General features: G+C 58.3%; 1 protein-coding gene across 5 annotated transcripts; it reads right to left on the bottom strand.

Annotated features, from left to right (window-relative positions):
* Window positions 1–390: 390 nt before the first annotated feature.
* SRL (sarcalumenin) lies at window positions 391–26,618 on the bottom strand. Of its 5 annotated transcripts, XM_074919456.1 has the most exons (9): window positions 26,485–26,583; window positions 17,028–17,952; window positions 16,750–16,856; window positions 14,971–15,069; window positions 14,059–14,154; window positions 10,242–10,277; window positions 5,945–6,061; window positions 4,977–5,210; window positions 391–4,187 (listed from the first exon to the last, which is right to left on the bottom strand). In XM_074919456.1, exons 1-9 carry the CDS (start codon window positions 26,543–26,545, stop codon window positions 3,376–3,378), a joined length of 2,487 nt encoding a protein of 828 aa, XP_074775557.1. In that variant the 5' UTR covers window positions 26,546–26,583; the 3' UTR covers window positions 391–3,375. The 5 variants fall into 5 exon arrangements, with proteins under 5 accessions (XP_074775557.1, XP_074775553.1, XP_074775554.1 ...); XM_074919452.1 differs by having other exon boundaries at window positions 16,750–17,952; XM_074919453.1 differs by having other exon boundaries at window positions 14,971–15,066; window positions 16,750–17,952.

Genomic DNA, 26,618 nt, shown 5'->3' with positions numbered 1-26,618 from the left:
CTGAGCGCTCAGCATGGTGGGGGCCTCTGCGAGGGGAGGAGGAGGAGGGGAACCGCTCACAAAGGGGGTTTAAAAAGCATCCCCTGGTGCGGGTGGGAGCAAGGATCTGTCCCACCAGGGAGGATTGTGCTGCCCTGAGGTGCAAAGCAAAGGAGTTGGCGTTCAGCTTGCCCATTCGTGCCTTCGGCATGGGAAGACAAGTTGGAAAATGCAACCAAATGGCTCAGGTGTGGCCAGCAGGTCCAGTGAGAGGGAAGGGTACGAGGCCCCGGTACGGGGAAGGAGATGGGAGCTCCTGCCTTGTTTCCTGCAGCTACACCCCCTCGGCCACCCCAGCCCCAGTGCTCACACCACACCAGCAGGAGAAACAAAACGAGCATCTCCAGGGAGTGTGTTTGGAAAATACCAGGTTTTATTACACAGGCTGATGTTCAAGCTGACAGTTTTATCCCAATGCACATGACCACGGGCATCTATGTGGGCCTGTGTCCCAGCTCCCTCCCTCCTGCAGTGCTCTCGGGCAAGACACTCATCCCTGTCAGTGTCACGGGCATGGGGGCTTGGGGTTTCATGGCAAAATGTAAAGGTCTCCCTGCTCCCCATTTCCAGTCCCAGCTTTCCAGAATGCCCCTAAGAAAGCCTGGAGATAGCTGGGCTGGGGACTGCAATCCTCTTGGGACTGACAGCCACTCGGATCCGCAGGAGAGAAAGAATCTTGGTGTCGGTGTGTCCCCAAGCCAGCAAGGAGCCGAGTCAGTGTGTATCACGGGGAGCAGAAAACACCCCCAGCTTCAGACCACTGCTGCCATCGCTTTGGGAAGAGAACCCTAATGTATTATATCAGGGAGGGGAAAAGGGGTTGGACTGTCACAGGGAAGCCCCATCAAGAACATGGGCACCAGGGCTTTGCACAGGGCGTGCAGGTGCTGAAGGGAAGAAAAAGGGAGGAAAGGAGGCAATGAGTGCTGGAGGATAAAGCAGAACAAAAAGGAACACGGAGAAGGGATGAGGAGAACAATGGGAGCAGCCTGAGAGCAGAGCGAAGGTGCCTTCGTGTTCAAGGGCATAAGGGAGAGTCAGAGCTCCTCGCCGGGATGGGGAGCCTTTCCCTGGGTACCCCAGAGCCCACGGGTTTTGGGGGAACAGGGCAGCAAGGAAAGAGATGGCACAATACAGTGCTTCCTAATAGAAACGTTTGATGGCCTTTGCTTGCCGTGACAGTGACACACACTGTGGCAGCAGAAACAGTGACAATATTAGCACATTTCTGTCAGTGTTTCTATTCCATTAGCTCTTAAGAAAACCATGCAGACTAGCCCAGTGGAGGAGAGTGAGAGGAGTGGGTGAGACAGAGAGAGACACCAATGAGAGATGTGGTCATGTACACAAAAGAAGAAGGAACAACAGTGGAGGGGGGAAGCAGCTCTGGGGCAGGTTTGAGACCTCACGGCACTGACTCAGGAGCACACCACCTCTCTCCAGGCTGTTCTGGCTGCTGCTGTCTCTGACACTCTGCTTGCCTTCACTTGTACCTGTGGTCCTCTCTGCGCTGCAGGCAAAATTCCTCTGCACAAGGCATGCCCCTTCCCATGCTTGGATGTAGATCTGAGTCTTGTCTTCATTAGCTCAGAGGTAGAGTCCCACCTCGAAACAGAGACAAGGAGCATGGAAGTGTCTGGGGCCATGTCCCCGCAGACTCACCTGGACTTGAGGAGCCCTCTTCTTCACAGTGCCTGGTCTCAGTGCTGGGGGACATGGAGCTCCATGGAACTTCTGCCCTAGCTCACGTCCCTCTGTGCACATGGAGACGAGGGGCGCTGCCCTGCACACTCTTCCCATCACAACAGAGCCTTCCATTCCCAGCTTTCTCTTTCCCTCTTTCAGTCCTTTTGCCTCTTTCTTGCCTCACCCAGCACCTCCACATCTTCTTGTTCCTGTCAAAGGTAAGTCCCTCTGCTCCAGAGGTTTCCTGGAGAGCAGTGCTAGCTGTGGTCGTTTGGCAGGAGAATGGAGAAAGAATGTTCAGCAGGTTGTTGGTGGACTCGAAGGCGCCGGTCTCCTTCCAGAGCAACATCTACCTCTTGGCTGTTTTGTGCTTGGCTCAGCAGCCAGCTGTGCTGGCCATGAGGACCGAATGATGCGGCCACCCCTAGTCCCCCGGCTTTCACTGCTGGGTTTCAAGGTTGGCTGTTCACAGGGAACCTCACCCTGCTCGGGTGTTTCCAAAGCAATACTCATTCTCCTCCCAGGACTGACTGGTGATGTACAGAGATGAGAACAAAATCGTGGCTAAAATGGGGGGAGTTTTGTGAACAAGCCAGAGAAACCTGCCTGGGTTTCCTAGGGAGAACAGATTAACAGATGGGCAAAAGGCTGCAGCCCCCTGTTCCTGCCTCCCTCCACAGAGCACAAAAACACAGGGGTTTGACTGAGAAGACAGCAACATGGACTTGAACAAGGTCAAACTACCAAACCCTTAATCCTTGGAGCCCTGCTGTTCCACAGGCTTGACTTGCTGGCATGGGTTTTTGAGGTTGATGGCACACATGGAGATGAAGTGCCCTGTCCCCATGCTGGCCCAGGGGGAGGAAAACCTGCTCACGGCTCCCTGTGGATCTCTGTGATTTGGGGAGCTGGCCCTCCTCCTCCAGCACAGCTCAGCTCCTTTCTGGCCCACTGCTTCATATGACAAGGACTTGCAAATCCCATCACGACTACCTGTCTGGAACTACAAATGCCCCTGCAAAAGCCCCTTCTTAAAGCAAACACCCAGATGAAGGCTGCAGAAGTTCAGCTCAGCTGTTATGCGAAAGGAGAACTCACTGGGCAACCTAAAAGTCTCAGAAAGAAAAACAAGATCAATATTTGCAGATATTTGTAGAATGTTTGTGCCTGAAAACAACAGCTGGGACCTGGCCTCTCTCTCCTTGCCCAGTGCTTTGCCCCCAGGGCTCCTGGTGATGCCCTGGGTTAGTGTGTCACTGCTCCCCTCTGTGCTCTCACGCTGTGTCCTCGTTCTCACTCCCTGCCGGCTTCGGGGATGCAGAGGTTGAAATTCCTGTTCACGCACTCTTGGCGACAGTGAAAAAGCAGCTACAGTTCTAGCTCACTGTGCATTGCTCATACTTACAGCTTAAACATTGCCTTCTACTCAAAAGAACAAAGATAAAATGTCAGGAATTCACAGTTTTTATTCTCTTTCTTATGCCCACCCATCTTCCCCTGCCATCGATGTCAATGACTCAAAGTCCTCATTGTACAGTAGCCTTTGCCAGCATGGCACTCAAAGGGTTAACAAACCACGGCTTCTTGGACAGATAAGACATAAGCTCATTCACTGGTAGGAACATGTGGATGGTTATATTACAGAACACCTTAGGGTTTCCTGTAGCGATTTTTGGGGGTTTCACCACACCCAGTGATGTCGCAGGAGAGAACGTTGGGCTTCTTCCCCAGGCCGATGCTTCCCAAGAGATCAGGAAGCTCGCGAGTGATGGCCTTCTCGATCTTCTCTAGGAAACACCCTCCCATGTAGGAACACTGCTGAGACAGCAGCTTAAAGCTGGTGATGGGGTTGATGCCAAAGAAGTCCTTGTAAGCCTCACGGTTGGGGAGGTCAAATTTGCTGACATTGGTCTTTGCCAGAATGGACTTAAAGATAAAGAACTTGTCAGGATCTTCCACAATGTCCCTGAACACCAGTTCTCCATCGCTAAAGAAGGTCATTTTGTCCTTGTAGGTCTGTAGATAGCGATCGACCAAAAGGGCGTGGATGCGCACCCGGATGGCATGCTGGCGTATGAAGGCGATCTTATTTTCCATCCTGTTCTCAATCACCTGGTTGAGATCTTCCAGGAGTGATATCTCTTCTTTGAGGAACAGGTCTTTGTGGGTATCCGGATGGTACTCCTGGGGCCAGAAGGAGCTAACATACACCCTGGGTGGCTCTGTAACGTTGATGAGAGGAGCCAGGCTCCAAAATAAGGCACCGTAGACTCTCATGAGCTCCTGGGTAGCCAGGCTGTCAGCTTTGTTCAAGATGATACGGATCTGAGACTCGCGGCCCTTCAGCTGGCGAAACAGCATCTCCAGCTCCAAGCCCACGTCCAGCTTGGTAGGGTCAAAGACAACGAAGATGAGATCAGCTCTGTCAATGAACCACTGGCACACATCGTTGAATGGGTAACCTTGAGGAGAGGGAAGAGAGAAATCCAGCAGAAATGGCCAGCACAGGATGATTCCCTTCAGGGCAAGGGACAGATAAACTTTGAGCCTGCCGTGCCTCACGTCCTGTCTGGGTTGAACAGGGTGTGAGACCCAGCGGACTTCCCATGCAGCCTAGAACCTGTTTCTCATGTGCTGAAAACACTTCAGAGCTTCTTGGCATGAAAACCCATCCCTGTGGGTCTGGGCCTGCGACTACATGTCTCCCTCAGCCTCACCTCCAAACCTTCTTTCTCCCTGCTGCTGGCCACAGATTCCTGCTGCTTCTGTGAGCAGATACTGGCCACATCATTGCTTTCCCCAGTGGGCATCAAGTGGGTCAGGAAGCCCTGCTCATCTGTTCTGGCAGCCCAGGTGCTGTGGGGATGGACTAGTGCTTCTCTGGGCCCTGCTGTAGCACCCACCATTGGCAAAGCCTGGCTCCAGAGCTGACAAGCGGGGCATTAAATGTTGAGCTGAGGCAAACAATCAACAGCCCACAGAGGCCCCAAGAAACACCTTGCTGAAACGCCTGTCTGTCCCCCCTCCAAACAGCAGAAATGCCTGCTCTGACTGATGACACTTGGGTATGTTTCCCAGGTGCCAGCTGCTGCTGCCATAGCCGTGGGCAGACAAATGTCGCCATCCCCTCCAAGGCAAGACCCCTTCTCTAGCCTCAGGCTCTTCCTTGTTGTGCTTCAGCCATCTTTGTCATCTCCCATTGTTACGGCATCTTTTCTGGAGTCCCTTAGATGAACCCAGTAAACCCCTACCTCGTTCTTGCTGCTTGCGGTTTTCAATGATGCCTGGTGTGTCCACAAAGGTGACTCGCTCCAGCAGTTTGTGAGGCACCTCGATCCCTATCAGCTTCTCCAAGAAGTTCTGCCCAAACTTCTCCAGGGGTGAGAAGGAGCGGGCGCTGTCAGCAGCCATCACAATGCCTTCAATGGTCTTCAGCTTGGGGCCGTGCATGATGACAGTGAATTCGGAGGTGGTGGGTTCTGCCCCTGCCCAGCAACGAGAGGAGCAGCACAGCTGTGAAATCCATGCAGGGCAACAGACATGACAGGCCTGGCCTGGGACTAGCCAGGGAGCTCAGGAGCATTGCTCACTTGCCGAGAGATGCTGGAGGAAGGCAACCAGCAGGCCTGTGAAATTCTTGACAAACCTCTTGAGAAAATGCCATCAGGGCTGTTTTCTGCAGGGACTGGTTGTTCTGGAAGTGGCCTGACTGCACAAGGCTCCCTGAAGAAACACCTCTTGGGAACCCTCATTAACACAGCGCAGAGCTGGCCACAGACATCTGCCCTCAGCTGTGAGATGACATCTGTGGGAGCAGGGAGGAGGGAAGGGGAATGGCTTTTCTCCTGGGAAGATTAATTAATTGGCTCCACATGAGGAGGACAGGGGAGAAGACAAAGGCGAGTTGCCCTTGTGGTGTGACTGCTGCTCTCACGGATGAGGTCGGAGGCAGTGAGCCCTGTGCTGTGGGACAGGGATGCTGCAGGGATAGATCCCTTCCTCCTCCTCCTGGAGGAGGGTGGGCAGGCCCTGGGCAGTGGTGGAGAACCTCTCCCTCCACATGGCACCACAACTAGGCAACGTGGACCAGATTGCAACCTCCTTGCCGTAACGAGGGGGATCAAAGATACGTGACCGGGAGCTGCTGACCGCCTGGATGCAGAAATGCAGGTGTCAGCACGCCCTTGGCTGAGCAGGGAGGGAGCTGTGAGTGTGGTACCTGTGTAAAGTTGGTAGGGAGTGTCGTCCAGCCCAAGGAGGTAGTTTATCATGGAGGATTTGCCAACGCTCCACGGTCCCAGGAATAGCACCATTGGCTTGGAAGTGATCTCCCCATCTGTGGAGAGGGGAAATAACAAGAGGAAGTGAAGAAACAATAGCTGTCGCCGCCGTGCGATTAACTCCCAGCTGTAACGAGCATCCCATCTGAGCAGCGTGGTGATGCTGCTGGGGAAACAACCACCCTTTTGGGGCCACCAGCCATTCACGAGCCAAGGCATCGCCCAGCAACAGGCCCCGGTGTCTGCAGGAGCAGGACGTCACCATGCTCTGCAGGAGACCTCACCTCAGCTCTCTCACATTCTTCGAGATTTGGCCCTTCTTAGGCTATGAGAGGACTTGAAGATCTTTTAAATCTTGTTCGTTCTGGTTCTGGTTTAGCTGGAGTGAGTTTGGGGCTGGCTGCAGTGGGGAGTGTTGTCTGAAGGCAGCTGCCGCAAAGCATGGGACACGCGAAGGAGGTTGGCCATGCTGCAACCAGACAAATGCCTCGTGCAAAAGGAGCTGGCGTGGTTTGAGAAGCATCACTATGGCACTGTGCTCGGTAAGTGTGATGTGAGCCTTGTGCCAGCTGCCTGCAAGCCTTCCCACCATAACCTCGCAGGGATCTGCAGCCAGGTCGTGGTTCCCAGCCCTCCAGATAAGCAGAAGGTCCCTGCCCACGTGTGGGCTGGGTGTGAGGCTCCAGCCCCGTGTGGGGATGGCAGGCTGGGCAAACAGCCCCATGTTGGGTTTGGGGAAAGGCAGGAGGCGAATCGACTACAGTCCCCATCCCGCACTCCTCAAGTCCTGCAGTTTGCTAAGGGGCTCAAGGAGGCTGGTGGTGGGCGCATGAGGACCTGTTCCCCTGCCACATGATCAGTCCAGGAGCACGGAGGTCCCTGGGCACACGTAGCCACTGCTCCCAGGAGCAATCCCTGCTCGAGTGGGGCTCGTTCAATCAGCCTGTGTCCACACTGCTCGACCCAGGCCCAGCCACTGGGCAGCCAGTTGGCAGAGCCAGAGGAGCCTCTGGCCCTTTCCAGCCCCTGAGTTGTGCCCAGGACAGCTGGGAGCCTGCAAGTCAGCTCAAGGCCAAGGCAGGCCAGAAATGGAAGTAAGAACTGGATGAGGATGAGTGAGTTCTCAAGGAGCTGGGATCTGCTGTCTCTCATCCAGAGCTGAGCCTTCCCCTGTGGCCCAGGTCAAGGAGATGCCCTTGGGCGACCCACACTGCCTTTGACACCCTTTCTTTGTGGAAGTATTTTCCCTGCAGTGGCTGAGAGACCCTGTTGCTCTGTGGCTGCTGCCCATGCAGGAGCCAGCAGCTTTCCAACAAGCCAGGGATCCATCTCCAAGGCTGGGGGAGCCACAAAGCGCACATGGTGCTGAGCTCCTGCTCCCAAGGGTGCCAGAGGGCACTGCATGGCAGGTCTGTACCCAACCCATCCAACCACGGGTGCCGGACTTGGGCAGAGCGTGCCAGCCTCCTCCTGCCTGTATCTGCCCATTGCAGAGCCACCATGTCACCACTGGGGAAGGGAATGGGCTGGGGACATCTCTTCACGGGGTACAGCTGCATCCATGCAGCTCGACTCTCCTCCCCAAATCAGGGAGGCAGGGCAGGGATGTGGCAGGGCAGCCACATCCAAAGCAAGGGGACAGCCCTGCCTGCTGCCCGCTTCCTGCCTGCAAGCTGTGGGGATCCAACCGTTGTCTTCTCACACAGGACAAAAAACAAATGTTGAAACCTCAGACTTTTGTTATTATTCATTCTTCTGTGCCACTCTATCACCACTGCTCTATTTGCTTGCTGGCTTTAATTGGGTTTCGGATGACGATTATTATTATTATTATTATCCCCTGTGATGTTGTGCCAGAGGTTTGAGGCGGGTCCCCGCGTGCTCTTTCGTAACACGTACCTGGCCAGGCGTGGCTGTGTGAACACAGGCAGCCCCTACGCCCCGGCTCCGCTTCATGTCCCCATCTCAGCCCTGCCTTGCCGAGGCGGGCAGCGGTGCAGGCAACCCCCCAGCTGGGTCACCGACAGCTCGTCGAGCCCATCTCTAACCCTCGCTTTGGGAGCGGGGTGTTGGCACCCCATGGGCTTTGTGGGCAGTGCCAGGCACTGGATCCTTGCAGTTCTCCAGGTAGCAGAGCAGCCCTGAGGATGTGAGGCCACCTGTGGGTCCTCCTCACTACTGCCCACAGTCTGGGAGAGCAGAGAGCATCTCCCACCCGGGAGGGTGCTGGCCTGGCATCTGTCCCTGCTACGTCCCCCCACTGTGTCAGCACCGATTTGGGTCACCTTGATGGGCCGGCCAGGGAAAAAGAGTCAGTCCTCGCCAGCTGCAGGGCAGGGATGGCGGCAGCTCCATCACGGCAGCTCTCTCCAGCCACCCTGTGGCTGCTCGCTCCCAGCCCAGCCTGCCTTGCTCCCAGCTCATGCTCATCCTGGCTCAAGCTCACCCCAGCTCCGGCCAGGCAAGTCCTGGTGGCGTTTGCAGGAGCAGTCGCACACTGGTGAGTGATCAGACCCTGCCTGTGAGCAGGGGGGGTCTGTGGTCCTGTTTAAAGCACAGCAGCTTAAAACACAGCTTCTCTAAGCTGCAGAGTAAAGCATATTACAATCCTTCAAAGCACCTGGCAAACAAGGCTGGGAAGGTCACATCTCCCTCCACAGAGCCTGCATTTGCCTTGGACTGTTCAGATCTGAGGGTAAGAGCAATCTGGATGTCCAAATAGATTTTTTTTTCCTAGAGCAGTGTCTTTCTGGAAGTTTTTTCCAGCTTCCTTGCAATGCCAGGCTGCCCTTGGGTGGGAGCGCTGCTGCTCTTAGGTGGGGTTAACCCTGACCCGGGTCTTCTCCCTTCTTGTCCTCGTGCCCAGCAAAACTGCCTGGTGTCAGCTCACCCCCACTGTGCAAGTCTGTCCTGAGGATGTTAGACCAAGCAGAGGACATGGCAAAACCTCCTTCCTCTCCTGGTTCAGACTGAGCTATGGGCATGAAGGTCTTGCTCTGTCCTTAGACCACCCAGGAAGGCTAAAACACCTGGGGAGACTCTCCCAGCATTGCCCACACTGCCATCCCATCCCTGTACCGCAAACACTGCCAGCCACTCTGCCTACGGCAGGGATGTGCCACCCAGCAGCCCTTGGAGGGCTGGCCGGCTCGCTCCCGAAGTTTCAGAAGCCACGAGTACCCACTCAGCACGTGTGCCCGCAGACGGAGGGACAAGCCACACGTGGCTGCAGATTGCCTGAGCCTGCTTCTGCACCGTGCTCCCCGTGCGCATACACCCACACAAGCAGCACGCGTGTGTGCGCCTGCAGCTAGAGATGCAGATAAGACAGCTTCTGAAATATGCTATATATATCTACAACCCTCTCTGCTGCCAGCATGCTGGCACGCCAGGGAGCCAGAGGCCCTCCAGGTGCTGGCAGGGCTCTGCTGTGTCCGGGGTCGGGGTGCGGAGGAGCCCGCTTCAGCAGGATCCGGCAGCGGGGACCGTGGGGTAGGACACGGGGGCAGAAGATGGGGTTTCCCTGCCTCATACCGCAGCAGGGATATTGTCCCTGTGACCCAGGGGAAGGGATGGGTGTTGGCTGGCATTTCTTGGCCCATCTCCCATCTCCTGCTTCTCTGGGGAGGACCTGACAGCACACCCCGAGCAGGACAGGCAGGGAGAGAAGCCAGCTCTGGCTCCCGAGGGGCTGAGGCCATGGCGCAGGGGCCAGCCTGTGTTACTGGGACAGCTGCTGTGGGCTCATCGGCTTAAACTGCAGCCGGGGGGGCGGATCAAGGGTGGATGTTTGGGAAAGTTTCTGCACGTAGGAGGGTGAAGGGTGGGAAGAGCTCCCCTCCATAGGGTGGGTTATCTGCTGGGCTCCTCCGGTTCATGCTGGGGTGACAGATCAACCCACAGGTCCACAACAAATGCCTTTGAACCATGGTTGGAGGAATACGCAACCTCCTGAGTCTTAACCCAAGAGGGAAAGGTATCAAAGCCTGGGGACTGCAGGAGGGAGGGGGCTGTCAGGATGCACAGAGTCAGGGACAAAGCACAGCGACCCATGTGCTGAGCTCTGGAAGGGCTGGGGACACTGTCTCCGGTGGGTGCTATGGGACGCCAAGTACTGGGGTCTGCTTGGTGCCTGGGAAGTGTGGCTCTGTTGGGGCAGGTGAATAGGAAAGCGGGAAGCCAGCGAAGAGCTTAGGCAGCGCTGGCAGCATGCAGGTAGCAGGCAGCGATACCAACCTGTGGCAGAGGAGCCCAGGGTGCGTCCAGGGTAAGCTGTTAGCAGGGGACACGGGAAGAGAGAAAAGGTACCGTGAGTCGAAGGAGGGACACGGCTGCCTGGGTCTGTCCCAGGCCGAGGAGGGAGCTGAAGACTGGCCCTGGCCTTCTTGTGGGCAGGAAAAGCCAGCGACGGCCACATTCCCAGCAGGAGAGAAGGAGTTACAGTCTGTGAGCAATGAGACCCGCAGCTACCAGAACAAGCACTAAACCCCAACTTGCCCTGTACACCAGGGATGTGGCTTGGGGGAGCAGCCCCAGCAGAGCTGCCGCACCTGAGAGAGCACCCCAACCCTCCTGCCCCACTTAGTGGAGTTATCTCCTTCCCCAGCAACGTTCACTGAGCAAACGGAGCCCAACAAGCCATGGTTAGGACAGCAACCGTCCCCGACAAGTGCCCTGACCACCCCAGTGGTGTGGTTGCCCATATCCAGCCCCAAGGTGGCTGGTGAGGGCAACTGGGAGGTCAGTCCCTATCCAGGCACGGTAATCAGCACATACACAGTTACGAGGGTCACCAGCATGCACCACAAACTGGCATGGCTTCACAGCAAGCTTCCCATCACCAGACTGGGAGAGTCCCTCACCCCTGAGCTAGGGGCAGCCCCTACAGGGTGACCAGGCACACAGGCAGGCCCAGAGCATGCCCACACCCAGGTGGGATGGCAGAGCGGGGGTGCAGGAGGGTGGCAGGCAGGGAACAGGAGATGGCACCTGCCAGGCTTAAACACGCTGCAAGCAGAGGGTGTGGGGTGAGTTTTTTAGGATGCACCCCAACATGTCAGAGTCTTAGGTTGATGGTGGCAGTCACAGCTTCCCTGGGACTTGTGGCACTCAACTATATGTGTGTTTTTGTGAGCCGTGGGGAGCAGAGGGCTCCTTGGATTGCACTGGACGGCGTGCACGAGCAGAGCTGATGGGAAGGGAGACAAAATGAAGGGCTGCCTCATAATGGAGGGGCGAAGGTGCTTGCGACGGCACCCCTCTATATTGGCTTACACCTCCAAAGGTCACACATATTCCATGACAGGCCTGTCCCACTGCTCTCCCAGCTGTCCCGTTCCTCCTGGCCTCCAGCCTCCCCCCTGCCATGGGGGGTGGGTGCAGGGGAGAGGATGGGAGCCTCTCCCAGCTTGCAGGGGCACCACTGGTGCAACAAACCCACACAGGACAGAGGCACCATGCAGAGGAAGCAGCTGAGAAGGCTCCCTCAGCCCCACTATGTCCTTACCTGCCTTGCAAGGTCAAGAAGACTCCCTGGGCCAACCTTCTAACTGATTTGCAGGTTTCTCTAATTACACTGCTAACGAGGGATTTAGGTTTCCAGGATGGGGTTGTGTGTGCCAGGGTATGGTTGGGGTGCCAGAGATGCTGCAAGGTGTTTGGTGGCAGGAGAAACATTTCTGAGGGGAGCCTGGTCAGGGCCTCTCGTGGCTGAGGCAAGGGCTGCAGGCGGCACAGCACCCACGTGCCCTTCCCTTGGGGCCAGGAGGCTGCGACTGTGGGTTACCAGCTCTGGGGCTGCATCTGCACTGCAGGGAGAGTGCCATGTAGGACAGAACAGGGTGTGCTGGGAGCTGCCCTGGGTGACTGTCAGCCTGAGGGGTGGTTGTTCCTCATGGTGAAGTGGAACAAACTGTGGAGTGTTGTGAGATGAGACTGTGAGGAACACCAGGACCTGCTGTCTGTGGTGAGTCCTGCTCAGGAGCTGGGTTTGAGAGGGGCCTCAGGGTGGGAAAACACAACGTTAGTGGTTCTTTCCTCAGGAGCTAGGAGGGAGGAAGCCAGCAGGGACCAGAGAAACACTTGCTTCGTCCCCAAAAGGGAGCAGGGAGATGACTGCTTGGGCATGGGATGACTGAAGGGCAGGGTGGGATGTCCTGAGCAAGGAAACAGGTTGTGCGCTGGAAGCTGAGGCTGGGGTCTATATTCTCTGGTGGTGGAAAACAAAGTGAGGATTAGAGGCTCGGAGCCCACCAGCTGCCCCTGTAACCCTAAATGTTCTCCTAAACAGTGTCCCAGGTTGAGCTGAGAGTAAATGCAGATGCCACCAACATAGACCAAAGCAGCTTGGAGAGGAGGTTGGGTGTTGCTGAATCTGTGAGCTCCCAGATGGAGACAGCTGGGAGAGGGCACGGCTGGGCTGTCCTCGCTGCGCGGTGCCCCAGCGGAGGAGGCTGTGGGGATGCGCCTCAGGGTGCCGACCCTACAGCTCCTTTCCCAGTCACATGGCAGTGCTGTGCTGGCTGTGTGAGGGAGGGGACAGGCTGGGTGGGTGACAGCAGCTGTGGGGTGATGGTCTGCTGGGCACCCCTCTCGTGCTGGCTGCTGCGTGGCATGTTGCTGTGACCCCCCAGTTACCCTCCCACACAGCAAGAGGATTGTGGTCCCCAGCTGCTGGCGAGCAGCACAGAGAGGCAGGCAAAAGCAGCAACATGGGGCTGGCTGCGGGAGGCAACTAGGCACAGGGCTTGGGTTTTATGAGACCTACAAATGCCCCCTCCAGAACCCCTGTGGGTGCCTGGTGGATGATGTCCAGGGTGCTCTGTGTCTTGAGGGGACAGGACCTGGGCTGGTGATGAGGACTCCACAGCCCTGTCCCTGCCCGTGCTCCCCACTGGCTCTAAGCTGGAGATGGGCTGGCTGGGTATGGGAATGTCCCAGCCCGCTTACAAAATATCTGACAGAGATTTAGGAGCTGCATTTGGGCTGAAGTGGGGGTGCCTGTAAAACAAGGGTTCTGCTCTAAGGAGATATGTCCCAGATGAATGTGGGACCCGTGCGTTGGTGTATGAGCAGAGTCCAGCTGCAATAGGAAGGTCTTCGTGAAGGGTGTATCTAGGTCCTTCCTCGCCAGGAGGGAGGGCTTAGCCCCAGGGTGTGTGAGGCTGGAAACCTGGGGAGGGAAGCAGAACTTCAGGACAAGGAAGGACCCTGGCAGGAGGCTGATGTGAGCATTCAGCCCTGGGACACAGGCAGCAGGGACTCCAGCATCCCCTGCCTGCCCAGCCAAGGCACAGGGGCCATCTGGCCCTGGCTCAGGACAGAGCACGAGTGGGGGCTCACAGGAGAGTTACCCCAGTGAACAGGGACCTCAGACTTGGGCTTGAGCCATCTGTGCTTGGAAAATGAGGCTGCTTGTGTCTTATGGGTCACAAGAGCTTCCTGTAGTTTGTGAGCATCTTGGGGCCAGAGTTGCACTTCTTCTGGGGGGACACATGCACTGCTGGGGCTCACTCCAAGGCAATGCCTGTGGCCACAGGGACCTGCTCACCTGATCCAACGTGTCTAATTGCCAAAGGCTGGAAAATCTAACTCCCAGGATGAGTGAAGGCTGCTGAGCTTGAGGGATACCTGGCCCACATGGCTGTGTCCCGTACTGAGCAGGAAGGATGCCAGCTCCAGCCACTTCCAGGAAGCTCATCCCCAGCCTTGAGAGGTCCTAAGCCTCCCTGCCAAGCCTGTTTCACTGGGCCATGATCTCTGCTTGGCACGGGTACAGGGCATTGATATTAGCAGGTGGAAGACCTGAAGCAGACAGAGTTCAATGCTCAGCCTACACAGATGGTCGTGACAGCAGATGGGCTAAGGCAGATGCAGGAATGCCTGCCGCTGGGTTCATTAGGGCATGTTCTCTAAGCCCAGAATGTTCGTGGCTTTCTTGGAAAGCTGCAACGGAAGACAAACTACCCGAGCCTTTCCATGATCTGCTCTCCATGCTGTTATCTGCATCCCAATGACCCGATGGTGCCAGAGACCCCAGTGCCTGTGGCATTACCTGTGATCTCGTGCTGCCTCAGCTCGTTGTATCTGTAGGACTGCTCCAGGGGCTTGATGGAGGTGTGGTAGATCTTCCTCAGGCGCTGCAGTGCTCCTGCAGGGGTGGAAGCATGCAGATGGGTGAAAGGCAACCCCCACCACCCTTACCTAGTCCGTCCTAGGTAAGCTGCTGGGCGTTCCTTGCAGATCTCGAGGGTGACTCAGCTGTGGATCAAGGGACTTGGCTCACAGTTGAAATCTTGGCCAAACTGATCCCAGTCACACATTTTGATACCCATTTCCTGCTGTGCACTGTCCCCATCTGCTGCCAGTCTTGCACATGCCAGCAGTTGATGGAAGGAACATCTCTCATTAATGCTGTTTAGTACTCAGCACCAGTGATCCCTAAAGACCACCACAGTGCTAGGGACCACTGGCACAGCCCCTAAACTGCTTGCTAGAAGAAAGAAGGAAACTTTTCCACAGCAACTTTTATGACTTTCCAGTCCAGACTGCCCATGAGGCCAGCAGAAGCAAGCCTTATAATAGCAAAACCCAATAAATAATTGAAATAAAAATCCCAGCCCTTTATTATGGTTGCCCCAGGTTTCTCTGGGCAGGGATGTGGCTGGCTTGGGCTGATTCACCATCTACATCTTCCAGCTTCTCTATCCTCCTAATTCTTGTACGCCCTTGGGGCTGTCTTTGAAATACCTAAAATATATTATCTCAAGAGCAGCAAAAGGGCTGTTATTGAAGATATGGTTGTAGTTGGACCTACAAGAAGTGAGGTTAAAACTAAAACACTCTAGGGAAGGAAAATCCCATCCATGCCATTGGTGCAGCAGACTGCCAAGGAGCCTGTCTTGCAGGGTAGCATGGACTAAAGAAGCAGGCCATGCATGGCTCGGTGCCACCCAGGCCTCCTCACCTGAGAAATCATCGGCAGGTTTGTCCTCGTTCAGCTTGAGGGTGCTCTCCAAGTGGGACCGGTCACGCTTGGTCGGCTCGCTGGCATCTTCAACCTCTTCTGGAGGAAAAAGGCAAGGAGACCTGTTACTGCTGGAGGGGGGAGTCTACACAGGAGCTCACACAAGCGACTGCTGGTGAGAGGGCATGGGGGAGCACACACACCCCGAACCCACGGACCCGCTGGGTTTCTCTTTTGCAAAGGCTCCTGGAGGCTTGGCGGAGACTGCCAGGGCTGTGGCTGCCTGGGGAACATCGTGGGCAACTGCTTGGCTCTGAGGAGGGGCTGGCAAGGGAGGCATGCCGTGTCTCCCTGGGTAGAGCGAGGGCCGGCCGCTTGTGGGGAATGCGAAGGATGTGCCTGGACGGGGCTCCCAGGGCTGGGACTTAGAGCGAGCACGCGTGGCACCTGGAGCCCGAGGGGCCCCTACCCGCCCCAGCGCTTCCCCCGCAGCTGTGGCTCCTGCAGGGCTAAGCCTTGGCTGCAGGCACGCTCTGCTCTGCCTCTCTGTCTGTCCGGTCCCCCCAAAAATTACACATTGAGCCAGAGACATGAGGATGTGCAAGGCTGGGGCTGGCTCTTGAGAGACTGGCCAGCTTGGTCCATCCAGGCTGCCTCGCCTTTGCCAGCGAGGTCATCCCCTCCTGCTTCTTCTGCTTCTGCCCCCATACCAGGCTGGAGCCCCCTGCATGGGGCCCCCACAGCTCCATGCCAGGCCCAGGGAGCATGAGGCAGCTGCCTCCACCTGCAGTAGGCACCCTGGTGTCCATGAGACTGGGAGACAGAGGAGTCCTCACCCTGGAGGTGCTGACACACCGAGGGTCCCATGCAGCTCCAAGTGCTTTTTTTGATATCGGGAGCTGGGTTGGGCTTTAGTGGGGTCTTGGGGATAGGTCTGGGGACAGACCCGGGCTGGCTGGCTGGGCTGGGGATGCCTGGGCCAAGAGGTGCACCACCAAACCCTGGGACTGTGTTGAATGTCTACTGAGTGTTGGGCTGAGGAAGACCTTTTGACCTGCCAAGTAAAGCCGCAGAGAACAAACTGGATTTCCCTTTCAGCACAAATGGGAACCTTTTGAGCTGGGACATTACAGATGAAAGCAGAAAAAGACACCTGGGTCTGAAGGTCACTGCCCAACCCATGGGCCGAAGTCCACAAGCATTTCTAGGAAATCATGGTGAGGGGTGTCCCTTTTCCTTAACTAGCTTTTCACTGACCAAATGTGGCCAGAGCCAGTGCTTTGGCAACTCATCGGTCTGAATTAGCTCGTCACACCTTCCCTACGAGGCAAGGACTGGTGGACAAGAGCCCTACCAGCCCAGGCAGCATCCTGCCCCTGCATCAAGAAAGCTGTGGGACCGGAGTACTCTGAGGGTGGAGGTTAAAGAGCCTTTAAGAGGTCTGCAGGTGCTGAAAGGGGTCTAGGTGTTAAAACTCTTATCCATGTCCATGGCCCAGAGCAGAAATCATGGACTTAAAGTGCAGCAAGGGAAATGTCAGCCAGCTCTGGTATCGCTGCAATGAGCGCCTGCATCGCAGGCATCCGTGGGCTCCTGCCTGCACCCTTGATGCCCGCAGCCGGCCCAGCCGTGCAGCGGTTAGGGGCAGGCATGGGAAGCACAAGCATTAGGAGAGGGCCATGCACTAGGCGCAGTTTAATGTGCCAAGCTCAGCTCTGCCAGGGGTTGATAGTAGGTCACTCTCGCCGCTACAGCACACCAACAAGAAAAGACTCCAACCTATCTGGTTGTGCCGGAGCTCGGTGGCAGCTGAGTGGGCACTGTGGCCGGGTGGGCTCTCTGTTTCTGCCAGCGATGGCTTGTCTGCAGGGGGGTCTTCTGCTGCCAGGGAGTTTTTCACGACTGCTGGGGGGTCGTCTGCTACTGGATGGTCTTCTGCTGCTGGAGGGTTTTTCACCACTGCCGGTGGATCTTCTGCTACTGGATGGTCTTCTGCTGCTGGGGGGTTTTTCACCACTGCTGGGGGGTCTTCTGATACTGGTGGATCTTCTGCTATTGCAGGGTTTTCTGCCACTGTTGGTGGGTCTTCTGATACTGGTGGGTCTTCTGCTGCTGGTGGATCTTCTGTTGCTGGTGGGTTTTCCACCACTGCTGGCGGGTCTTCTATTGCTGGTAAGTTTTCCACTGCTGCTGGTGGGTCTTCTGCTATGTTGTCACAGGGTGGGTGATGACAGCTGGCAGGGCCATTCCTGGCTTCTCCCTTGCTGGCAGCTTCTGGTTTGCCATGGACCTTTTTTCTGGAAGCGCCAACTGCTTCCTTGTCACTCCGTTCAGCTCCGTTCTCTGGCCCCACTGGCCCAGCACCATCTTCCTCAGACTCTTCCTCCTCCTTAGACTCTCCTTCCTCCTTGGACTCTCCACCTCCATCTTCCTCAGATTCATCATGTTCATCTTCCTCAGACTCCCCCTGCTCATCATCTTCCTCTGAGCTCTGCTCGCCCCCTTCCTCTCCTGCCTTGGGAGCAGACACCGCTCTTGGCTCCTTCATTTTCTCTTCCCCAGGCTGCCCTTTCTCCTCAGAGGCTACTTCCTTGGCGCTGGGCTCCTCATCCTCCCGGGCACAGAGACCATCTTGGGGGCCAGGCCCATGTTTTCTTTCGTGATGCACTGCCTCAGGGTTGCCCAACATGGTGTCCACCCTTGGGCCCTGCACCTTGCTGGGCCCTTCCTGGCCCTTCTCCGTGGTGGTGTCCTCCAGCTGTCCATCCCCTGGCCCCAGGTCCCCGGTCAGGCCACCCACCAGCTCTTCCTCCCCCTCTCTGTGTCCCTCCTCAGTGGTGCCAGGCAAGGAGGTGTTGGCAGGGCCACCGTCCTGGTCCTCCTCAGGGCTGCTGTCAGCTGCCTTCTCCAGCCTGGGCTCTGTGGCTGGCAAGGGGCTTTCGGCAGCACTGCCGACATGGTCGGTGCTGGGGACATGCGGCTCTAAACGATGAGAACAGCTTAGTCAGTCTTACCCGCACTGGCATGTGGCTACCAGGGCACCCACTGGCCCCCGCATCAGTGCCAGGGGTGGGGGGTGGTGGGGGCCTGAGGGAGGATTTGTGGCTGTTACAAAGAGGTTTAAACTCTTTCCTAAACCTTCTCTAGTTGCAGCTCAATTTTCTGTCCCTGTTGCAAGAAGCTGGGTGCAAAGAGTGGTTTCTGGGAGGGAGCAAAGCCAATGCTAGCAGGGGGCCCTATGGCTGCGCCGGCCATGGCTGCCTGGGGCCGTGGCTGCCACCCACCGCAAAGCGCTGCAGGAAGGTGGCAAAGCAGCCCTAAAAAATGGGGGGGAAAGGAATAAGAAAAAGTGTAGCTCAAGGGGCCACGGGCACTTGGCAGGTTAAAAGGGTCCTTCCCCAGCCCTGCCTCAGGAGACCATCGCACTGGCCATGGCGGGTGCCTGGGTGAGGGGGAGGAGGGGGAAGGAGCAAGGGGGAGGAAGGCGTAAGGTGCTCCTCAGGGCGAGGTGCTCCCCAGCGCGGGGCCCTGCCTTTCCACAGGCAGATGAGCTCAGGCAGGGCCTGACCCCAGCAGCAGGGCTCGGGAGCTATTTATTGTGAGCATCCCTTCACTAGGAAAGCATTTGCCGTGCTGTGCGGCTGGCGGGGACACAATGAGTTTGTTCTGTGGCCTGGGAGAAGCCATCCGTATTTTCCATAGGCCTCCAACTGCAGTTTAACATTAGTCAACGGGTGCCAAAAATAAAAGATCACCGGCTATACTGTCTCCATTACAAACAGTTGCTGCTAGTCTAAATAATCCCCCGAAACGTCTAATGCCTGCATACCAGGGAAGCGTTTCAGAGGAAAATAATTCCTTTGTACTCCAGCTGGCAAGCAGATGCCAACCAGGAAAAAATGCCACCTCCACCCAGGCTGCGGGGAGGCGAGCGGGCAGCGCCGGGCACGGGCAGCGCTGGGCACAGGCAGCTGGCTGGCAACCAGTCCTCTCCTCTGGCTCCTGCGCTGGGCTCGCTGGGCTTGGCCACGGGGGACCGCGGTGGCTGAGAGCAGAGGGAGCTGAGCCAGGGTTGGCTCAGTGCCAGCCCCAGACCACTCTGCCCACTGCAGCCAGTTTGCCGTGGCTGGGGATGCTGGGCAGGCGGTTGCATCTCTATCTGTGCTGGGGCCAGCGGTGCTGTTAGCCAGGAGTCAGGCGGCAGCAGGGGGCTCGCACCAGGGGGCCAGCTGTGCCAGCCACAGGCGGCTGGGAGGGACGGGGTGTGCCTCGGCCTACCAGGGTGTGCAGTCGCTCTCACGTGCAGCCTGGCACAGTGGAGCCGCCGCCGCCGTCCCTGCGGCCCCTTGTCCTGCCAAAACCGGATGCACCGGGTCACCCTTGACCTGCCCTCGCCGACCTCCCCCGTCCTTTGCTGGGACGCGGCTCACAGGTGCCTCCAGGCTTCAAATTCATCTCCCAGCCAGAAGTAGAGGGGCCCCCCACAGCTCCCACCCCCCTCCCTCCCACCCAGGGCACCCCTCTCCTTCAGGTCACCTTCCTGTGGGACCCCCTGGACCCGTTAGGGGCACGTAGATTCCCGGGAGCCACTCAAAGAGGAATGTGCTATGTCTGACCTGCAAAGCCCCGGGTGGCCAGGAGCCAGCATGCCCCTGCCAGGCCCTGATGGCCTGGAGACCAGCCTGGGTCTCCTGAGGGTCGTCTTGGCCAACAAGGACAGGGATATTCTCAGCTTGGCCCTAAAATAGCTGGTGATCTGGAGGGCTGAGGAGGGTCAAGGCTGGGGAGTGGGGGGAGTGGAGCCAGGCAGAGGAGACCCCATGCATCCCGAGGGCTTCATCCAGGGTTTGTGTGTCCCCTCTGTCCCGATGCAGGGGGACAGTAGTGCCATCACCCACCATGCTCAGGCACAACGGCAACCCCAGCACCCACGTGAGCCCTCCCTTGTGGGAAAAGGGAAATACTCCTCAGGCACTCCAACTGGGATGTTTCTGCCTGTGTGCTGGTCACGGACTTTATTTCCTGTGACCTTCAAGATCTTATGTAAAGTCCCTCTTCCCTCTCCACCTCCTTCTCCCTCCTGTTTCCCCTACATGGTCTCCAAATCCATCCCAAGGCAAATTGTGCTGATCTGCAGATGGCCGGCCGATGAGCAGCAAAATGGGACGAAGGTTATGGGCTTAACACCCTCCACACGTCTGCTGGAGGCTAAAAATACATCCCAGCAACTGTACGGGGGGATCAGAAGGAACTCAGCAGGGTGCGGACGGCGAAGCACCAGCCCCCTCGGCCGCTGGCCCCAGCCCCTCACCCTGCTGCCAGCGAAGGGTGACGTCCACACCTGGGGCCTGTCCTGTGGGTCTCCGTGGACTCCGGGAGGGACCGGGGACAGCCACATTGTAAAGTGACACCAGGGCTCCCCTTGTTCTCACCCTGCATGTGCCAAGCAGCCGGACGGCATGAGAGCAGAGCCCTTGCCCCACTCCCCTTGGGGACCTGACCTCCCAGAGGGTCCCTGGCTTGAGCTGTCCCTGCCCACCCCAAATCTCACACCCATCTGCAGGGCTGGGAGGGCTGTCAGCTGCCTGGGGACCCTTTCCCTAGAGGTGACAGCACCCCAGGGCACAGCTGCGGGGACAGAGAGCTCGTGGCAGGGCTCTGTGTGCCACAGCATGCCACGGCTGGTTTGCACCCAGGAAAAACCCGTGCAGAAAGGGTAGGGATGGCTGCCAGAGGCTGTACATGATGCTGCTACGGTGCCCCCTCCATCCCTGCGTGCGGCTGTATGGAACGGCAAGGTCCCAAGTGACAAAACGGGTCCAGCAGGAGGGACAGCCCCCAGGGATGGTGCCGGGGCAGGGGCTGGCTAGGAGGGACAGATGGGCACAGGTGGCCCTGGGAGGGACGTGCTCCCCCTCCAGCAGAAATCGGAGCCCTGAGCGTGGGGCCGGCGATGTGCAGTGCCTCAGGGATGGATTTTCACACACCCCCTTCCCCGGCCCACATCCCAGCCCCTGCAGCACCCAGGGGAGTTATCCACCGGCTCCTGCAAGTCCTGCTCTCCCCTTGTCCTCCCAGTGAGGTTTTGGGGTCAGCTTGCACCTCAAATCTGTCTGCCCCTTCCTTTTCAGGGAAAGGCAAGCTGAGCAAAACCGAAAGGCTGTGCTTTGCTCTGCTGAAACCCTTTAAAACTGCAAGGAAAGTGGCTGGACCTGAAGGAGTCACGGCCCTGGGACACTTGACCCTGCCCTCAGCAAGGGTCAGCCCCAGCCTGCCCCGGCCATCAGCTGCCCCCGTGAGGGGGTCTGCCTGGCAGGGGGTGCAGTGCCTGGGGATTACGATGCTCTGTGCTGCTGATGTCAGACAACAGCCTGGCTTCTGGAAAAAGTAAGTCAAGGTGGATTAGCCCTGTGAGCTTGACCTTTCTGCAACCACTAACCCTTCCCAGGTGGGAGGCAGGGCCAGGGGAGCCCAAAGTGGGGTCCATGCCCCTCACCCAGGCTCAAGCCTGGGCACCCCAGACTTGCACACCCACCCCTGGGTGTTGACTGGAGCACAGCAGTGGGCAGCATCTCCTTCCTGCTCTTCCCATGCCTCAGTTTCCCACTCTGCGCTGACCTGGCAGAGCCCCGTGCTGCTGCCGAGCCCCACAGATGAAGCGCTGTTGTTTTACTGCCCACATTTCACACAGCAGCTCTTCAGCAGCTGGGGCAGGAGGGAGCCTGGATCCAGCACCAGCTTGGAGCCAGCCAGGCCAACACCTTCACCATCACTGGGAGAGGAAAGTGTCGCAAGGTGGCTCAAGAAGCCCAGAAGACACAAGAACAAGAGCAGCTGAGGATGGGGTCAGCTCTCCAGACCCTTGCGCACCCCAAAGCCACAGCATCCCATCCCAGAGGATGATCCCAAGGCACCAGCAACAAGTAAATATTTTCCAGTTTTTCGATGCAGAGCCCAGCAGGGATATAGGAAACATCTTTGTCAGACTAACTTCACCTCATTTGTGGAGCAAATTTTAAGTTTAGTTGAAAAAAATATAAATGTATTTGATTTCTATAAATACTTGGCTAGAATTGCATGATATTTTGATTAAGAAAGGGTAAAGAAGTGTCACCAGGGTGCACCAAAGGGATTAAAACCAGGCTTGGAGCTTTCTAAATATAGAGATGAAAATGGGGAATCACTTTTGTGGGGTGTTTTTTCAACTGTCCCCACAGGGCATCCACCCTAAAGATCTGGAAGAAAACCTGCACTCCTGACTTGCAGAAGATACGAACATCAGGGCGGTGGAAGATAAATCAGCCACCGCTTCCTGGCCAGGGGAGATCTGAGTGTAAGTGAGCAGATGGTGAGAAAACAGCAGGTATTTTGGCACAGGCAGCTGTCAGGCTGTACATCGAGGAACATCTACCCGTGGTGGCCCGTGTGGGCTCCGCAGCCCCGGGGGATGCTGAAGGATCCAGGGGAAGCGCTGTGCCATGGCTGGGGCTGGGGGAGTCCCTTCCCTCAGAGAGGACATGCTGGCCCAGGCCTCCAGCGATGGAGGCTTCACCAACCCTCCCCGGGCTTCCCCGGGGGCCCCAAGGAACATCCTCCATCCACTCAGTGTGAGTCTTCCTGGGTGAAGACTCCCCATGCCTCTTCTTTGGTCATCCCAAGGATTCCTGGTCACCTGGGCAGGACAGGGAGAGCCCTTGGACTTGTCAGCCTGGATTTTAATGCCTGATGATCTGTTCTCCCACAAGATCCCGAAATCCTTGGGAATGTCCAGGCAGAGACGCTGCCCAGTTGTGCCAAACAGCGGTACCCAGCCCGGGGGTCTCACCCGTACCCCCAGCAGCAGGACAGGGGTTCCCAGCTCAGCCATCACGAGGGATGGAGCCACGTGGCTCTGAGCCCTTTTTCACGGCATGCCCCCACGAGCAGGGATGTGGGCAAGGTCAAGCCACGCACCTAGCTGGCACCAGGGCTGTGCTGCTGCTGCCAACACCCCAACCCGACTCGCGGTGCCCAGTCGGAGACTCCCCAGCCCCTCCGCCAGCTCCCATGGAGCTTGCTGGCTTCCTTGGGCTATCGCTTACAAGGGAAATGTCCCTGCAGGCTGAAAATAGCCCGGTGGAGCCCTGCCAAAGCACCAGGGCCTGCTGTTATTCCTGTGGCGCCTGGAGAACAGGCAATTTTATGAGCGATTTGGTCACCCTTGGACCCGGCAGCCGGGCTGGGGTTTCAGCACCCCAGCGAGCCCACACTCCCAGCACAGAGAGAGAGCATCTGCGTGGGGCTGGTGCATTGGCAAGGGGGGACACGGTGGGGACATGGCAGGGACATGGCAAGAGTGCACCCCACTGAGCGTTGCCCCTGGGCACAGCGCAGCCCTCCTAGCCCGGTGCCATCTCGCAGGGGACCTGCTGGTGCCCCTGTGCCTCTGGGGCCATGAACAAACGAGGTGTCCTGGCCATCCTGCCCATCTAACTGTCACCTACACACCAGGACAAGGACAGCCAGCCTGCCTGACATCTGCCTTGCTGTGTTCAGCTAAGTTTGGGAGAGAGATGATGCACCCATGGGAGCCAGGATCTCCTCCAGGCGAGGTACCAGGGGTGTGACAGGGATGTGGGTGGCACAAGCAACCAAGATCTATGGGTGCCTGTGGCACCCCAAGCCCCTTGCTTCACTGTGACTACCCCTGCACCCAACAGCAGTGGCACCCATGGTTGTGCCAATGCTGGGGGGGAGTCATGGAGTGAGTCCAGCAGGGTGTCACTGGGACACAGGGGTCCCCCATCTCTGGGGACCCTGGTTGCCCAGAGTTGGTCGGGGTGAGGAGTCCCCACGGATCCTGAGCCCACCCAAGGTGACACAACCCAAGTGGTGGAGCCCACCCCAAGATGTTCCATTCTGGGAGGTGGAACCCACCCTAAAGTGACACATTCCAGGTGTTGGACCCCACCCCAAGGTGACATGTCCAGGGTTGATGAGGAACATCCCAAGATGCCATGAGGCTATGGTGATGGAGCCAGCCTGCGGTGACACCTCCCAGGCTGAGGAGTCCTGGGTGTGGTGGCCCACACTCACTGTCACCAGGAGGGAGCTGTGCCAGCCCCGCAGTGCCCTCTGCACTTGCTGCAGGAGGTGCCGGGGCTTTCCTCAACTCCTCGTCCAGCCTGGAGGTGGTGATGGCACAGCCCTGCGTAGCCCTTGCACTCAAATCTGTGATGGCTGGGGGCGGGGGGCAAGAGCTCCCCAGGGCAACGCTGCCAAGCGCCACGGCTGGGCGTCCTCATGGCCCATTCCCAGTGGCCAAAGGACTCACTGTGGCCACCCAGCCTGGAAGGGGTGTCCGTGCTGTGCCCCAAGGTGTGAGTGTGGGGAGAAGGACACCTTCCCTCAGGCAGGAGCAGAGATGGAGCAGCCAGCAAGTGCCCTCGCCCTGAGCCATCGCCCAGTCCCATGGGGGGTGCTGGGCCCTGCCAGTGCTCCTGGCCATTCAGGGGAGCTTCACCAGCCCCGGCCACGTGGCCATGGGCCGTTTTGGCAGAACTGTGTAAGTCGACCGTGAGTGCAGGGCACCTCCCATCCCAGGCCTCTGGGAGCGGCACTCAGAGCAGAATCCCAGCAGCCCCAGGCGTCACTAAACTGCCCTCGCCCTGAGGGCTGCACCTCTCCACAATGCATCCGTGAAGCCTCCAGTTCCCCACTGGGCTGCCCCCGCTGCCTTCTCACCAAAGGGGGAAGACAAGGCCCAAAAATGGGAAAACAACCCCAACAAGCCACCTCTTTCACCCAAAAGGAGCCCAGATCCAACAGTCAAGCTTGGTGCCAAGAGAAAAGCAAAACTCATTGTGCAAACCCCACCAGTCCTTGTGGAGCAGACCCATGGTCAGGAGGTATACCACTGCTTACATCTTTTTCCCAAAGCTACAGGACCAAGCTGAAATACAGGCCCCCCCAATAAGCAGGAGATGCTGAGGGTGGGGACTCGGGGGCTCTAGCTGCCCCTCAGAGACAGCTCCGAGGCCACAGACCCCAACACGCCTCCTGGCCCCGGAGCCTCCTCCGAGATGGGGGATCCTGGCCCCGGGCTGAGCAGGGTGCTGGTGCCCAATGCCATCTCAGCCCCATGGCATCCCTCGGGCTGCTCCCTCGCTGTCTGCCACAGCTCAGGCCGTGCCAGCCTCAGCTGGTGGCCACCCGCTATGGTGACAAGTCCCTGATGGCCCACAGGGCCACCTCCCGGCCTGGGGTGGCACCAGCCAGCGGCCATGCCCATAGGGGACCTTTCCACCCTCCCCTTTCCCAGACCCGACCCACAGAGGTCACCCCACCTCCAGCGGGGTGAGTCGCCAGCCCCAAAACCCATGTATTCACAAGAATGGTGCAAAATGCCCTTAAAAGGCCAAAACTCGGTGGGGCCGGGGGTGCCGGGTGCTGGAAGGCGGCAGCTGCGGGTGCCCGTGCGCGGGGCTGCGGCAGCGCAGGGCCGGGGGGGCCGGCGGCCGGGGGGGGGCCAGGGTGGCTGCAGGGAGCACAGTGTCCCCTTACACGGCTGTTTCCATACTTAGCCGCCCCCCTCCCGGCAGCGCGGTCGCCAGAGCCCGGCCAGGCAGAGAACCGGCCCAAATTAACTCAAGGGCAAGCAAGGGTACCAGCGATGCCGCCCCGCCGCACGGCCCCAGGGGACGCCCAGCTGGCCACCGGGTGCTAAGCGGGGATGGGACAGCCCGGGGAAGGGGGTCCAGGGTCACCCAAAGTTCCATCTTGCTTGGTAGGTCCTTGGGGCAGGGGGGATGACAGGACACCTCCAGGGCAAACAGCCCACCCCCTCCTGCTCTGACTATGGGGTGCCCCAGCACCCCAGCAGCCCCCCCAAGTCCTCACAGCCCCAAACCGAGCCACCTGACCCTGAGCACACTGGTGGCAGCCTCTGCGCCTACCCTGGCTCCAGAGGGGGGACCCCAGCGCACGACCCCCTCGATCCCCTCCTGCCCATGCCCCCCCCCACTGTGTGTCCCTGCACATTTTGGGGTGACTCTGCAGCCCTGGCAGAGCTGCCAGGGAGCCCGGACGCCTGTACCCCTGCCACCCTGTCCTGCTCCTGGCTCCCACCCAGCCCTGGGGCACAGGCTGGGCTCACCGGGCACCCCAGAACCTCACCAGCACCCCCAGCCCCACGGGTACCTGCAACCCTGCAGGGCACCCCCAGCCCCACAGACACCTGCAGCCCCAGTGAGCACCCACAACCTTACAGGTATCTGCAGCCCCCCAGACACCCACAGCCCCAGTGGGCACCCACAGCCCATAGGCACCCATGGCCCCACAGGCACCCACAGATCTATGGGTGCCCACAGCCCTGCTGGGTTCCCACAGCCCCATAGGCACCTACAGTACCCCACAGGCACCCACAGCCCCACAGGCACCCACAGCCCCATGGGGATCATGCAGCCCCACGGGCACCTGCAGCCCCATGGGAACCCACAGCCCCACAGAGACCCACAGCCCGGTGGGCAGCCGTACCTGCAGTGCTGAGGAGCAGGAGCGAGGCCACGCAGCAGCAGAGCAGGTTGAGGCCCTTCATGGTGGCTGCCAGGAGCTCCCTGCCGCTCGCTGCCTCTATTTATACGGCGGCAGCAGGGTTGGGCAGGGCAGGC

Source organism: Athene noctua, chromosome 15, assembly GCF_965140245.1.
Source record: "Athene noctua chromosome 15, bAthNoc1.hap1.1, whole genome shotgun sequence".
Lineage (NCBI taxonomy): Eukaryota > Metazoa > Chordata > Aves > Strigiformes > Strigidae > Athene > Athene noctua.
Note: the sequence above shows the minus strand (reverse complement) of the source record. Positions and strands in the feature narration are given on the sequence as shown.

Excerpts from the sequence above, each read along its gene's own strand:
- SRL (XM_074919452.1), bottom strand. The coding sequence starts at position 26,545 with ATGAAGGGCCTCAACCTGCTCTGCTGCTGCGTGGCCTCGCTCCTGCTC. Across the intron at positions 14,155-14,970 it reads ACCTGCCGATGATTTCTCAG|GAGCACTGCAGCGCCTGAGG; the intron begins GTGAGGAGGCCT and ends CCACCCCTGCAG. Across the intron at positions 5,211-5,944 it reads TCCCTACCAACTTTACACAG|GGGCAGAACCCACCACCTCC; the intron begins GTACCACACTCA and ends GTTGCTGGGCAG.